At 43.8% G+C, this 16,215-nt stretch overlaps 1 protein-coding gene across 3 annotated transcripts in view; it reads left to right on the plus strand.

The window, feature by feature from the left end:
* The window catches only part of CETP (cholesteryl ester transfer protein), a 101,237-nt gene that overhangs the window by 45,665 nt on the left and 39,357 nt on the right, over positions 1 to 16,215 (plus strand). For all 3 annotated transcript variants that reach the window (XM_085894819.1, XM_085894820.1, XM_085894821.1), the window contains 5 exons: positions 8,121 to 8,211; positions 10,343 to 10,406; positions 11,009 to 11,069; positions 11,736 to 11,827; positions 15,160 to 15,351. In XM_085894819.1, coding sequence (XP_085750945.1) covers positions 8,121 to 8,211; positions 10,343 to 10,406; positions 11,009 to 11,069; positions 11,736 to 11,827; positions 15,160 to 15,351 — 500 coding nt within the window. The remainder of the gene's footprint in view (positions 1 to 8,120; positions 8,212 to 10,342; positions 10,407 to 11,008; positions 11,070 to 11,735; positions 11,828 to 15,159; positions 15,352 to 16,215) is intronic.

Consider the following 16,215-nt stretch of genomic DNA (forward strand, 5'->3'; position numbering starts at 1 on the left):
GAATGAAAGAGTGAAGATGAGCAGTGATTCGTGATTTTGGTAGTTTTACCAGAAGGGGGTTGTTGGCGGACCTTGAGAGCCCTGTGGAAATGTGGTGGGGACAAATCGCAGAGAGAGCAGGGGGGCAAGGCTGGAGAGGAGTCGGTAGAAGACAGAAAGACCACCGACCAACCTGCGGTGATTGAGTGAGAGGCCCAAAGACTCAGCTTCATTGCGGGAGATGCCGATGATCTTAAATGCCCTGGTTTCGACAGCGTGAAGCCGAGAAAGGTGGGAGGCAGGAGCACCAGCCCAGAGGGGAGAGCAGTACTCCATCAGGCTACGGACAAAAGCTTTGTAAGTGGTCAGGAGCTCAAGAGGGCCGAGGAAGGACTTAGCACGACGGAGGATTCCCAGTCGGCGATTGGCTTTGGAGGCCAGGTTGGAAATGTGACTTTCCCAGGAAAGGTCATGGCAGATAGTGAGACCTAGAAGCTTGAAAGAAAAGACTTCTTCCAGAGGATTGTTGAGAAAGTGGATGGGGGGGTTTTGTAAACGGTCCTTTCGAAGAGACATAGTGAGAGTGTGAGATTTGTCTGGATTGAAAGACATGTTCCACGTGTTGGACCAGTTTGTGATTTTATCCAGATCTGCAGTGAGTGAAGAAGCTGCTGCTTGCCGGTCTGAGGGATGACAGATGGTACGGCAGAGGGTGGAGTCATCAGCAAAGAGATATAGAGGATTTTCCAGAGAGTCCGAGAGATCATTGATGAAAACCAGAAAAAGAACAGGGCCCAGAACGCTACCTTGAGGAACTCCAGCCTGCACAGGAAGAGGGGATGAAAGAACTCCATTTAGGGCCACACGTTGACTGCGACAGGAGAGGAAGTCTGCGAGCCATGAGTGGAGATGGCCTTGAATACCATGGGAAGAGAGTTTGGTGAGTAGGGCAGGGTGCCAAACTGTGTCAAAAGCACGTGATATGTCCAGGGATACGGCTCGGATTTCCTGTCTGGCATTGAGGACCTCCATCCATTGATGGGAGAGCAGAAGCAGCATATCCAGGGTAGAATGACCTGGTCTGAAACCAAATTGATGATTGGAAATCAAGCCATTGGAGAAGAGGAAGGATTTCATATCTGAGGCGATGATGGATTCCATCACCTTGCTGATGATTGGGAGAAGGCTGATTGGTCTGTAGTTATAGGGATCTGTTTTTGCACCTTTTTTATGCAGGGCAGTGATGTTAGCAGATTTCCAAGCAGATGGCAGATGACCTTGGGCAAATGAGAGGGTGAATAGAACAGAGAGAGGGTGAGCAAGAGCAGAAGAGCAGGCTTTGAGGACACGTGGGCTGATGCCGTCTGGACCGGTTGCAGAATCTGACTCGAGGTTTGAAAGCAAGCTCTCCACCTTGTCAGGAGAAAAGGATACAGAGTCCAGGGACAGTTGGGTGCGACTGGGTATAGTGGGTAGAAATAGTGATGGGTTTAGGACACAAGATTTAGCTGCAAACACCGAGTTTAGACATTCAGCTTTATCACGTGTGGAATCAGCAGTGCGGCCATTTGAGGTAAGGGAGGGGATGGAGGGGGAACATACACCAGATACAGATTTGATTAAACGCCACCAGGATTTTGAGGAGGGAGAGAGGTTTGAGAGTTCAGACTTGAGATGAGAAAGATGTTGTTTTCTGGCTCTCCTGAGGGTAGATACACACTTGTTCCGAGCTTTGTGGAAAGAACTGAGATTGCCCTCAGTTGGGTTTGCTTTCCATGAGGCAAAGGCAAGTTGTTTCAGGACAACTGCCTCGCCACAAGCTTCAGTAAACCAAGGGCGGGAGGAAGGGTAAGACAACTGAACACGAGAGGGGATAAATCTGTGCATGAGGGAGAGCAAGTTTCTTTGAACGAATTCCCAGGATGAGTTGATGTTTGAGAAAGTAGTGATAGGAGACCAGTCTGTAAGTTTGATGGCTGCTCGGAGACCCTGCCAGTCGGCTTGAGTGAAATGCCAGACTCGACGGCGGTGAGGTGGTTCTCTGATAACAGCCAGAGAGATGTCCACTTTAACAAGGACGTGGTCAGAAGAACCAATTGGAGCGAAGGAAGAGCAGCAGATATTGTCAGGGAAATTTGTCAAAATCAGATCCAGAAGAGATGGAGTACCATTGGTTGAGATCCGGGTCGGGAAGTTGACCGATTGAGTCAGTCCCAATGAGTCGCAGAAAGCTTTTGCTGAGGTGCCATGGCAGGTGAGAGAGGTACCCACACCTAGCCAACTGGCGTGATGACAATTGAAGTCACCACATAAGAGGAAGAGAGAGTTTGGATGAGAAGATAGAAGATGGTCCATGTTTTCGGATAGTGAGATGTAGATGGAGTCATCACTGTTTGGTGGACGGTACAGTACACATATAAACATGAGGTGGGAGTGGAGGGGAAGCCGAAGCCAGAGGTATTCCTGGGGGTGTGGGGGAGTGAGAGCAGTGCATGGAGAGTGAGGAATAGAGTCTTTGATGAAGAGAGCAACACCTCCACCAGGACGAGGCTCAGGTCTGTCATACCGTAAGAGGGAGTAGCCAGGGAGAGATACTTGGGAGTCAGACACGTCTTGGGAGAGGAAAGTTTCTGTTAGGCAGATAATGTCTGGTAATGTCTTGTTTTTGACCATCTGACCAATGGAGAAGACAGGGAGATGTCCATCCTCAAGGATAGAAATATGTCGTAGTGTTGATGTTGACAACACACTCCACAAGCTCTGACCGACCAGCGTTCCAGATTGCTCCCCACACCATCACTGAAAAACCACCGTGTTTTACAGTTGGCTGAAATCGGTTCAAAGGGAATGCGTGACTGGGAAGTCTCCAGAATCATATGCGTCCACTGTCAGAAAATTGAGTAAGTTGGGACTCATCTAAAAAGAATTACAGTTTGCAAAATCTCCAAGGGTCTGTTGGCCATCTCTTCAGCCCACTTCTTTCTCCTTTGAATGTTGGCTGGTCTAAGAATAGGTTTTCTCCTAGCTGCTCTCCCATAGTAGCCCAGTTGATGAAGGTACCACACGGCAGTTCTTGAGCTAAGTTGGACCTCCTTGGCAACATCTGTTGCCTTGCAACGGGGAGTTTTCTCATTGGACCGCTTGACAGCTCGAAGACACCTTTCAGAAGGCCCAGATTGACCAGAACGGGAAACTGTGGATTCCTTGCCTTCACTGGTGAATTGCACAATCACCTGATTGACCATAGAAAGCAGAATGCCAAGGTTCTGAAGTATCTGATACTGGTTGATTCCACCTTTTGATTGGCCAACAATTCGTCCTCTTTGAAAATCGGAAAGTTTGTGCGCTCCCTGGGTTTAAGGCAGAGTTAATTGTCACACACGACCCAGGAACTCGTTTCTGCAAAGAAATAGTCGAATATCAAGAAAAATCACTGAGTAAAACTGTGTTATACAGATGAAATGAAGATATTTAAGGTGTCCATTTACTTCTGTCATGTCTCTGTACATGATACCATACTTGAGATGAATTGAGAGGATGTCACTTTCTTACAACTGGAGAAACTACAGTATGTGATATTCATGACAGCACAAACAGACCTTTGCTCCTGGGTTTCAAGCACATTAGTAAATTTCTTGAATAGGAAAACTCCAGTTTCCTCTTGTATGGATCAGGTGAAGCCAGGTATGCGAGCATGCGCCGGAGCTGCGCGTCGCTGTGTCCACTTTCCACTGATACTCCAGGGACCTCTCTCTGGCCATCCCCCAGGCAGATTTTTGGCCCATCCCCATCTCCTTGAGATGATGATCAACGTGCTGCAACCACAAAGAACATGGGATGCCCATTGGCCTCCTCCACTCACGAGGCTCACTTGCTGAGAGAATCTGGTGAGCAGAATCAGTGTCAGGAAAACAAGCAACATGTTCATACAGCCAAAGCTGATGCTCATGGACTATGCAGATAACAAATCTCATTTGAGTTTCTCTCAGCAACTGTTCTTGGACACAAAGTCTGACCAGTGATAGCCAAGGATTCTCCGAAGAGATCTGGAACCAAAGAAATTAAGTCTCCCTATCAGAACCCTGGTCAGAGTTATTGGTCATCTCACATCCATAGAGTAAGACTGGAAGCACCAAGGACCTGAAAACTCAGACTTTCATCCTCTTGAACAAGCACTGACCCCATGATCCAGTGAATCCATGACTCCCCATGCCCAACTCAGACGTCTATTGACCTCTTGCTCACAGCCAGCAGAGACATGACTATCACTGCCAGGGAAAGTGAATCTCTCCATGACCTCAACATCCTCACCACAAACAGGTACAGACAAGATAGCAGCATTCAACATGTCATTGAAAGCCTGGATCTTAGTTTTGACCCAGGAAACCCATAATACCAGCGACTGCGACTCCTCATTTAGCACCTTGAGGGCCCCCAAAAGGATATCTCGAGTCTCCGCAAAGATGACTGCATCATCTGCAAAATCAAGGTCAGAGATATTACACAATGCACCGTAGCTTGATCTCTCCAACATCCTCCCCAGAATCCAGTCGATACAAGCGCTGAAATGTTTGGGGGCCAGCATACACCCCTGATGAACTCCAGTAACAACTGGAAATAAGTCAGAGATGGTATCACCACATCTCACAGCACTCTCAGTACCAGAGTATAGTTCAGACATCAAATTTATCAGTTTTGGTGGCACCCCACGATGACCAAGAATCCTCCAGAGGGCATTCCGATTCACTGAATCAAACGCTTTCTTGAGATTAACATCGGCTGCAAGCAGCCCCTGCCGAAACTCTTGTCTGTGTTTGGTGAGGACCCGAAGGGGCAAGGATACAGTCAATCATTGACCCCTTTGGTGTTAAATTATTTATTATGTGGATGGCAGACATGATTTATTGTAAACATGAACCTGGCTGATGGTACATCTCAAGGAAGACCTTTCCTTTGTATGACATTGGGAGTGGCAGCACCTGAGGATTTTGGCTGTCTTGGTGGCTGTAGAAGTCTTTCCTTTTGTGAAATGAAGTGAATTTCGTATGACAATGAACCAATTGAGATCTTGGCCAATGGCTATTCAAATATTTTACTATTAGAGAGGAAATTATTTGTTTTAAATCTTCACAGCAAACCTATTTTTTTTTCTTATTCTGCATCAGATACTCCAATATAACTGCGTCACTTACAAACCTATAAAATGATTTTATATCCTTGATAGTTTTCTTGGATAAATCCTCTTGAGCAGTTGAAAATGGGCTGACAGGTGGCCTAGAGGTATGCACATGCACCACTAAGCTATCTCGCCTGGGTTTGAATCCTGATCCAGTTATAAACTGTCACCCCAGTGTTTTACAGAGGAATTCGTGCATTGGGTTTCTCCAAGCCTGTCTCTTGGTGTTCTGCTGTTAGAACAGAGGGTGGTGGACTCTTGACAGAGGAGTCTGAAGTGAAGGCCCGCTGGGCCGGTTACTTTGAGCGGCTGTACGAGGCTGCCCCACTGGTTGTTGAGTTGGATGTCAGGAGTATAACTATTCCCATTGCTGACCCTCCAATCAACTGTGAACTGCCTTCATTTGTGGAAACACAGGCTGTGGTGAACCTGTTGAAAAGGGGTAAAGCTCCTGGGATCTGTGGTATCCATGCTGAACTTCTGAAGGCTGGTGGAAATGCTGTACTCATGTTATTGCATGCAGCTCTGTGCTCTGTTTGGAACAGGCATCATCCCAACTGACTGGAAGAGGGGCCTTGTTGTCCCTCTCTGGAAATGTAAGGGTGATTACCAGGACTGGAACAACTACGAGGGGTGACGTTGCTCTCAGTGCTGGGCAAGGTCTTTGCTGGGATAATTCTTCATCGGGTTCACCACCATATGCTTAAGAAAGCACCAGCACCCAGAGCAGTCAGGCATTACATCAAAGGGGTCAACAATTGACCGTATCCTTGCTCTTCGAGACCTCACCAAACGCAGACGAGAGTTTTGGCAGGGACTGCTTGCTGCCTATGTTGATCTCCGCAAAGCATTTGATTCAATGAATGAGGATGCCCTCTGGAGGATTCTCGGTCTTTGTGGGGTGGCACAAAAGTTGATTGATCTCATTAACCTCCGCCATCGATGATTGGAGGTTACTGTTTTCACCCCTTTCTGTTTGTTTGTTTGTTTGTTTGTGAACAGCATTACGGAAAAACTCCTCGACGGATTTCGACGAAACTTGGTGGGGGATTAGGTATGGTCCAAGGATCATGCCATTAGATTTTGGACTTGGTCCAAAATCCAATATGGCCGCTATGGCGGCCATTTTGAAAAAATATTAGAATGTTTTTTTTTTGCATTTCTACATGTTTTAAGTGATTTCCACCCCCCCCCCCAAAAAAAAATTGTTAGAGAAAAAAAAATTTTTGCAACTTTTTTTTTCAACAAAATTTCGATTCTTTTTTTTTGCATTTCTGCATGTTGTAAGTGATTTCCAACAAAAAACATGCCAACATTATGATTGCAGCTGATTTTGGAACTTCAGGTGGATATACCCATGTAAAATCAATTTCTGTCTCAAGGAATCATTATGACGAATGAATTGAGTTTGTAAAAGGGAAAGTTGCAAACTATAACTCTGTGAGCACTGTTGACGTCAAATTGAATGAATAGGATATCAGGTTCACTTGAGTGACCTAGCAGTATTGGCGGCGGAGGTTTTGCACTCTACCGAGTGCTCCCCCTCTAGTTTCTGAACTGTACTCTGGTCCAGAGAGTGCTGTGAGGTGTGGTGGTTCCATCTCTGACTTGTTTCCAGTTGTTACTGGAGTTTGTCAGGAGTATGTATTGACCCTCACACTCTTCAACTTTTGCATGGGCTGGATTTTGTTGAAGATGTCAGAGAGATCAAGCTGCGTTGCATTGCTTGGGAATGTCAAGATCTCTGACGTTGATTTCACAGATGATGCAGTCATATTTGTGGAAACACTGAATGTCTTTGTTAGGGCCCTTGAACCACTGAATGAGAGGTTGGAGCCACTGGGACTATTGGTTTCCTGGGTCAAAACAAAGATCCAGGCTTTCAATGACATCTTGGATGCTGCCATCTTGTCTCTACCTGTTTGTGGTGACCATGTTTAGATCACAGAGAGATAAATTTACCTTGGCAGTGATATTCATGTCTCCGCAGGTCTTGAGCTGGAGGTCAATAGATGGCTGGGTAGGGCCTGGGGAGTCATGGATTCACTGGATATTGGGGTGTGGCGCTCTCCATACCTGTACAAGAGGACGAAAGTCGAGTCTTCAGGTCAATGGTGCTTCCAGTCTCACTCTACGGAAGTGAGGCTTGGACCCACAAATGTTCACAACGAAGACTTAACTGCTTAACCAGGTCTCTTTGGCTCAAATGAGATTTGTTAGCTGCATCGTCCGTGAGCATCAGTTGTGGCTGTATGGACACGTGGCTCGATTTCCTGACACTGCTCCTGCTCACCAGATTCTCTCAGCGAGGGAGCCTCGTGAGTGGAGGAGGCCAATGGGCCGACCACGTTCCTCATGGTTGCAGCAGGTTGATCAGCATCTCAAGGAGATGGGGATGGGCCAGGCATCTGCCTGGGGGATGACCAGACGGAGGCCCCTCGAGTACCAGCAGAAAGTAGATACAGCGACGCGCTGCTCCGGTGTATGCTCCCATAATTAACCAAACCTAACACTCGGGTTATTTGTTGTACCACGTTAACAGTTCCAAACTCATTCTGGTAGCAGAGATGCGATCTACAGCACATCAGGAGCTCTTTTTCCCACAACCCTTGTCCCACCCCCTAATCCCAAAGAAATGTCTTAGGATCCATCTCTCTCTCCACAACAAGGAAAAGTTCATGCATCTCATTTTGCTCCACAGAATGTAGTGGAATGCAAGGCCACTGTGATTATTAGCATCTCCTGATGAGAAGCTGAGGCGAATCATTAATGGTTTCCAGAATTCCTTTCATCGACTGTTGTCTTTCATCTATGCACTCCTTTTTCATCTCTGCACTGCTCTTTAAAATGGCTGCTCAACTTTATCACATGTCTTCCGCTTCCTGCACCCCCACCCCCTCCCCGAATACAATGGTATTTATGTTGAAAACTCCTTGCAATTTGCTTTTGGTGTGTTTTTGTCCAGAGAAAACAGATGGTGGGAATCTTACAATAAACACAGAAGATTGCAAGTTGGATTTTCATCATCTGAAGCTGATATTCCCAGAGATTGACAAGTCAGTATGTGTTAGAATAGCAATGTTAAAAACACACACAACTCAAGAGTTCATAGAACACCTTACCCCACGCAGTATTGAGTAATGAGCACATGAGTGGGAGGGGGGGGGGTCTGTAAGAGGCAAGTTTTATTGGTCGCGATGACGTAAAATGACGTAATATTTTGTCCAAGTACTACGAAACGGAAGGGTTTTGAAAGTGCCAAAAAGGCAATTTGTGTTCTCATGTTCAAGTATATAATTAAGTTTAAATAAAGATTTTAACTGTTTTAGGGAAAAAAACAACATTTTCCAGCATTTTATCACCGTTGATGTAGCGTCTTTTGCACCACCTTATTCAACATTTTACGTTCACTCTTCGTGCCTGTTGTTTGTGTCCTGAATGACGTTGCTAAAAACAGTAAGTTTCCTGTTTGGAATAAGTTTCAATTTTGTTTGGCTGCCAGACAGACTAAAAAATATTATCGAACTCCTCGCTGCGCATGTGCAATAGGGACAAATTCAGTGCTAAAGTCGTGTGAAACTACAGGTTCATTTTCTGATTAATGTTCCAATTCGTGTTCAAAATATAATATTCAATTGAAATCAAGTTGTTCCTCGATCATAAACTGATGTTTGTCGACAAAAAGACAGACGAAGTGAAGCAATTGCTTCACCCCGCTTTTCGTTTCGCGTGTTTGCGCCTGGGGAGTAAATGTTGCTCACACGTGAAAACATTTGTGATTGCCCCAGAAACTAGAGAGTACATAGAACACTTTAACCCCCCCCCCCCCGAACAGTATTGAGAAACAAATGTATGGGCGGGGTCTGCGAGCAGCAAATTTGATTGGTCGAGATGATGTAAAATGCCAAAATATTTTGACGAAGTTCTCATAAACGGAAGGGTTTAGAAAGTAACAAGAATGTGATTTGTGTTCTCCAGTGTTTAAATATGTAATTCAATTTAAATGAAATAAGCAGATTTGGGAGGGGAGGATATTGGGGAGGGGAGGAGATTGGGGATGGGTGGAGATTGGGGATGGGTGGAGATTGGGGATGGGTGTAAATTGGGGAGGGGAGGAGATTGGGGATGGGTGGAAATTGGGGAGGGGTGGAGATTGGGGATGGGTGGAAATTGGGGAGGGGAGGAGATTGGGGATGGGTGGAAATTGGGGAGGGGTGGAGATTGGGGATGGGTGGAAATTGGGGATGGGTGGAAATTGGGGAGGGGAGGAGATTGGGGATGGGTGGAAATTGGGGATGAGTGGAAATTGGAGAGAGGTGGAGATTGGGGATGGGTGGAAATTTGGGATGGGTGGAGATTGGGGAGGGGAGGAGATTGGGGATGGGTGGAAATTGGGGAGGGGCGGAGATTGGGGAAGGGTGGAGATTGGGGATGAGTGGAGATTGGGGAGAGGAGGATATTGGGGAGGGGTGGAGATTAGGAATGGGAGCAAATTGGGGATGGTGGAGATTAGGGAGAGGAGGAGATTGGGAATGGGTGAAGATTGGGGAGGGGTGGAGATTGGGGAGAGGTGGAGATTGGGGAGAGGTGGAGATTGGGGAGAGGTGGAGATTGGGGAGAGGTGGAGATTGGGGAGAGGAGGAGATTGGGGAGAGGAGGAGATTGGGGAGGGGTGGAGATTGGGGAGAGGTGGAGATTGGGGAGAGGTGGAGATTGGGGAGAGGTGGAGATTGGGGAGAGGTGGAGATTGGGGAGAGGTGGAGATTGGGGAGGGGTGGAGATTGGGGAGAGGTGGAGAGGGGTGGAGATTGGGGAGAGGTGGAGATTGGGGAGGGGTGGAGATTGGGGAGAGGTGGAGAGGGGTGGAGATTGGGGAGAGGTGGAGATTGGGGAGAGGTGGAGATTGGGGAGAGGTGGAGATTGGGGAGGGGTGGAGATTGGGGAGGGTTATCCGTAAAAATTAATGTGATTGACATAAATGTGATTTTGTGTGCTTATCCATCATGTCATACATACATTTACTGCAAAAAAAAAAAAAACTGCTCGTTCTGCTTGAAAAACCATAATATGAGCTTCACATAAAAATCGGTTCAGTGTAATTGTGAGTAAATGGACGATTTTTGAAAGCTAGTTCTGATGAGATAACAAAACCAGATTAATGCTGCTTGTCCTGTGTTTCCCCCACAGCTTTATGCTACGATTCCTCACGGACATCCTCTCCATTCCACTCAGAATGCAAATACACAGGCTGGTATAAGGCCACATTACACAACACGATGACAGAGTAATAAAAATAAATGTATTCAAATCATCATCACCTACTCCAATGCACAATACAATAGATCTTACTGTAATTGTCGTGTAAATACCATGCCATACAAACTGTTACCGCAGTAACATTGGTTTGTGAATGTGTAAATAATTAACTATTTTATTACAATAAATCACTCCTTTATTATTGCTGTTGCTGATGCACATCTTGCTTGTCCACAGACTTTGTGCCACGTTTCAGTTGCAGGTCCAAGTTTAACGAAGGGGGGACCCAGATGGTTTGGACGTCCACTGCCCCCCTCTCCCCTACCCACTATCAGGAAAAATATTACATTAAAGATCATCTCAAGTATTTTCTCCAGGAATTACGGTGCAGAGACATCTAATTATCACTGTGCATGTACCTATGATGGTGTTGACGATGTATCTTCCAACAGTTTTTAGGACAATGGGAACCCCCCAAAGTCACAACCACACCCCTCTCCCCATTGTCGCTTTAATTTCGTGAACTGCGCATGCCATATCAATGCTTGAAATTAATGAAAGAATAAAGTGCAGGTCTTTAACAATCCATATTTTCAGGTTTGTGAAAAGCTGATAAATGTATCTGAGGAGGTGGAAATGGAGCTGCAACAGCACATAGGTAATGTGATGCCTCGTATGAACATTTCTTGATCTTCAAATTGCTTTGACATCAAGATATTTAAATGCATTTCAAAGAAATCAATTTTCCAGACCAGTGGAAATTATACATACTTAGCAATGTTTGCTTCTGTATCCACCTTGTCCACCCCTTGCATCCTCCCCACATACCTGATTTGTCCAAGTCCATTTCTAAATTCTGTCCTTCAACCATGTTGTTGGTGTCCCCCCCCCCCTCTACTGTTCCTTTTGTTCTTTTGTGTCCTAATTCTTTCAGTGTTCTCGCTATGTGACTTTGTATACAAAAAAATAACCCGTCCTTACAGATGGGTCAATTCCCGTACTTCACTTTTATGAGTCGATGACATGTCTGAGTATGACTTGTAATACCAGTTTCCACCAATATGCCAGCTCCTGATTTCTCCTGTAAAATAAATTATGAATGCCAAATGAATAAAGAAAGTCCTTTGAGTAAGCTTTCTGTGTAATTTTGCTTCTTAACACAAGGGGGTTAAAAAGGTAGCTAATTAGATTCAGTTCAAAGGAAGGTTCACTGCATTGTACATCTTAAAGGATGTTTTTTATTTTAGAAGAGTCTCTTTTATTAATTTGCAAATGTTGAAATAAAACCTCAACTTCCCCCATGGTATGTGGTGGATATGTACAGGGCTGCTACCTATCTGGGACTATGCTGCTCTTGACACCACTTTGACTTCTGATCCTTTGGTTTCCTCTTCGTTTCTACAAACACAGCATTCAGTAAGATTTATTCCTGTGACTCTCAGCACCATAATATTAAAAATGGTGTTAATATACACGACTCCATTGAATGCATTAGTAAAAACAAGTTTTTCATACCTTGCTGCAGTTTGTGAGCAATTCACACCCATTAGAAAATTTCTGTACATACAACATTTATATAATTCACACTGGAAGTGCATGTGTGGCTGAATTGTTAAATCATCCTTCGCTCCTGCCCTCCCCACCCCAATTTCATCCACTGTTTACAAGCCAACTCAGGCTTAGCATTAAACCTCAACTAAAACCATCATCGTTAAGACTCAGAGCATGTAGCAATGACAAATGTCCTCGAAACAGATATTAAAAAGTACATGATCTATAAAGTTTCCTTCTCCATCGCACTTGTACCTTCATTGGACCAATTCCTGGTGTAAACAACCATCACTTTGACTATTTTCTGAAAGCAGTTGGTATAGAAAACCTCTGACTTGGGTCCTTTTGAAGTCCACCCTTATATTGATAAAGACCATTTCTGAGACGAGTTGTTCCTCCCTGCTTTTTTTATTATTATTATTTTTTTTTTTACTATCAGCTGTCTATCACATTCTCCAAGGCTTAGTTTATTGAGATTTTCAGAAAAGCAATCATTGCCAAGAAAATTCCTTTCTCACCAGCAATTTGAAACAAACTGGAGGCAAACTCAGATTATTACCTCTGCCGCCAAAGGTGGATGCAGGTTATGTTCTCACCTCCGTCTGTTTCTGTCTTTCTGCGAGCAGGATATGTCAAAAAGTTATGGCCGGATTTTGACAATTTGGTGGACAGGTTGGGTGTACGACAAGAACGAAATGATTAGATTTTGGTGAAGATCCGGATCCGGATACGGGAATCTTTTAAAGTGATTCTTCACCGTTGAGAGCTATAGGGCCAAAAACGATATCGAGTACGATATCTCAAAAAGTTGTGGATGAGTTGGGTAGGCAACAAGAACAAGCCGATTCGATTTTGTTTCAGGTGCGGATCCAGATCCGGTCTATCAGTGGCATACGAAACGTAAACTGTTCAGCCTGGTGAAGGTATGCACTCTACAGAGTGCCGTTCTAGTTCCTAAAGGGTTGTAAATGGACATTCAATAATAGCTTTACTCAGAATCCAAGTTCTCTCGTCTTTTCCTCTTGAAAAGTCCAATGGCACGAAGCAAAGTACACACCTGTGTGTTAAATTCCTTTGAGCCTTAACTCTGATCAGTGATGTCTCCATGATGGATATAGTAGACAGGTTGCCTCAAGTTTCCTTCAATTTCAAAACCGTATCTTCCCGATCCATCCAGCATGGGGGTTTCTCTATCCACTTAGGCTGGTTTCTTTTTTTGCCTGAGTGGCATTCTCAAATAAGGCAAAGAAATTTCTGGAAAAGACAACTTGTGCCACAAGGTTAGAATGGTTAATCAATCCTGCTTTGTTGCATTTTTCCTTCCACTATCACTCAAATTCACAAAGTCCTTTCTTACATCACCATGAACACCACATTCTGTGAACTATTTCAGAGGGATGTGGGAAGCAAAACTAATCAAAGTGGGGCAGAAACAAAACTGGCCAGGAATTTGAAACCCTTATTAAACAGAATTTTGGGCAACTACAAACCACAATGACATATATATATATATATATATATATATATATATATATATATATATATATATATATATATATATATATATATATATATATATATATATATTCATACTCTGATTGACCCCTCCCATGCTCCTCGAGCCAAAGTAGCTGCATAAAGCAACCCAAGAAGACTTACACAAGGTAAGTGCTAAATGCTGTTTCGAACCCTTCTCAGAGCTCCTCAACAACTATAAAGACTTTGCACATCGAGCACACTCGACAATCCCAATGCTATACACTCCCCTCAGCTATCGATCCGGTTTCATCACTTATTGGTGAATCATCAGCGAGAGCACAGACAGCAATGCATACCAATGAGGCTCTCAAGCATGTACCACGTGCAAACGTCAAAAGCAGTCAATATATAAATAAAGAAAGACCCACCCACATCTCTCACCTGTGAATAGAGGGAACAGCCAATCAGTGTAGTCGATTATGTGATAGCTGATTGGCTGTTCCCTTCTCCATTCACAGGTGAGAGATGTGGGTGGGTCTTTCGATATGTGTGTATATATATATATATATATATATATATATATATATATATATATATATATATATATATATATATATACATATATACATACATGTATATTGTTGTTAATTTTCCTTATTTTTTCTAAAAAAAAATCATAAATGGCAAAGTTTAACAAAGTGGATGGAATAGGATATACTAAGGCCAACTTATTGGGACTTGCTGTAATTAGAGTACTTTTTGATAGATCCTGAAATACCATTTGCATTCCCATTGATGCCTCATAATTTATTCCTAATTATTTATTTATTTACAACATGTGCATCCCAATGGTTGTTATGTCCTAAAGACAATAATGATAGCAGCAATGTTTGATGGCAGTCCACAACGAGCTGAATGAAAGTTCTCATGGGCTTGTTCTTTGCCAAAAATAACTCACTGTGAGCAGTTCTGATGCCGTCAAGATTCCTCATCAATTCAAAACAAATAATCTCAACATAGTCATCACACATTATCACAGTACTGTCACATCCAATGAAGCTTATGCAGAACGTCTTTGAATATGTCAAATACATTGGCTTTGTATGGTACAAGGACAAAATTGTGGTGGTGCAGAGCATCTTCTGAAGTTGTTTTGTACAACTTTTCAAAGGTATGCCACTTAAAGCACAAAAAGCAAAATCATGGCCAAGCTCCACATCATGGCCAAACTCATTTGTTTCTTCTTCTTCTATTTTTTGTGTATGGCAGCTTGGCTCCCATGCAGCTATCATGTTGTTGGGGCGTGACATTGCCATTGATATGCCATTGATGCAGTGCCCCTGTACCAGCACACTAGTACTCATTTCGGTGACCTCAGAAGGATGACAGGCTGAGTCAACCCCACCTGGTGTTAATTCAACGAAAAACTGGCTTGAACTCAAGACCCTAAGATCCCAAGCCAGCCACCTGAACCACAAAGCCAACACCAGGATTTTTTTTCAAGCTCACTTGCTGATTAGAAGATATGAATATATAGTAGTTGACTTTCAGCTATATGTTGTGCAAGTCAGTTGTTTAACTTTACTCTTATTCAACTTCAATATGTACCCCAATGTGGAGTATTACATTCAACAAAATGATAAAGCAACAGTCACATCCCATCCAATCGACATCGGTGTTTAACAAAATGCAATGTTTTCTTTCCCTCTGCATCCCAGGGAGCTTTGCATGTTTTCGGTGAAGCAGAATCAGACTCCAAATCCTTCAACTCAACCCCAAATGCTCTGAGCATAGCAGTTAATCCACCTAGGATGATGTACATTTGGGTGCAGAGGAATGTGCTGGAGAAAATCATCCAGACCTTTGTGACAAAAGAACTTCAACGTCGCCACAACTGGAGCTCTGTAAAGGTCTGGATGAGTTGGGTTGTGGTAGAACTTAACATCACATGAGCATAACAATGTGGACAGAGCTTCATTGATGGGTCGGGCTTGGTTGACACTTGTACCCTTTTGAAAAAGGGCTAATGCTGTAATTGATGCTTCACAGTGCTCTGTATGTACAGATTGATAGATTTTTTGTTCTTATATTAAGTGGATAGATTATTAATCCATGCTCAAATAAGGTAAAGACAATCTATAATTTCTTGAACCAGATGTGCACATATCTGACTACAATTAAGTGACATGGAGATGCCAACAGGAATTAATATATGTTGCGAAATAGGACGCGAAATCAGCACACGAACATCAGAACATAATACAACACCCGATTACAAAAATTGATGTCAGGATGATAACTAATGCATCCCAAATCAAAACCAAACAAGCCAGATTTTAACCTTATCCAAGCATAATGGTTAACTCTCAAAATCCAAGCATAATAGTCAACGGATGTCAACAACTCATCAACAAGGTTCAAATATTCCTGCAGTTGACACAGACCATGAAAGCTAAGCCTGCCAAGTGCAAATCTCATGCTATGAAGAAAGTTGTCCCAAATGCAGAGCAGAAGCGAGGAGGACATAAGGCACAGTACATAGCCTACAATCCCCAACTAAAAATTGATGGGAAGTGTATATCCACACTCAACCCATAAGATTCCCCGGAAAGCTGATCTACGAGGATGTGAAAGATGATAACATTCATGCATGCTCCAACATGGTGGTGTAATCACAACGGTGTAATGGCGGACTGGTGAACGCGGTGCGGCGTGTCGAGCTCTGTTCAAGTTTTACTATTAATATATTTATGCCGCAACATACACTATCTACG

Source organism: Eptatretus burgeri, chromosome 9, assembly GCF_056783735.1.
Source record: "Eptatretus burgeri isolate ZD-2024b chromosome 9, Ebu_testis_v1, whole genome shotgun sequence".
Classification (NCBI taxonomy): Eukaryota; Metazoa; Chordata; class Myxini; order Myxiniformes; family Myxinidae; genus Eptatretus; species Eptatretus burgeri.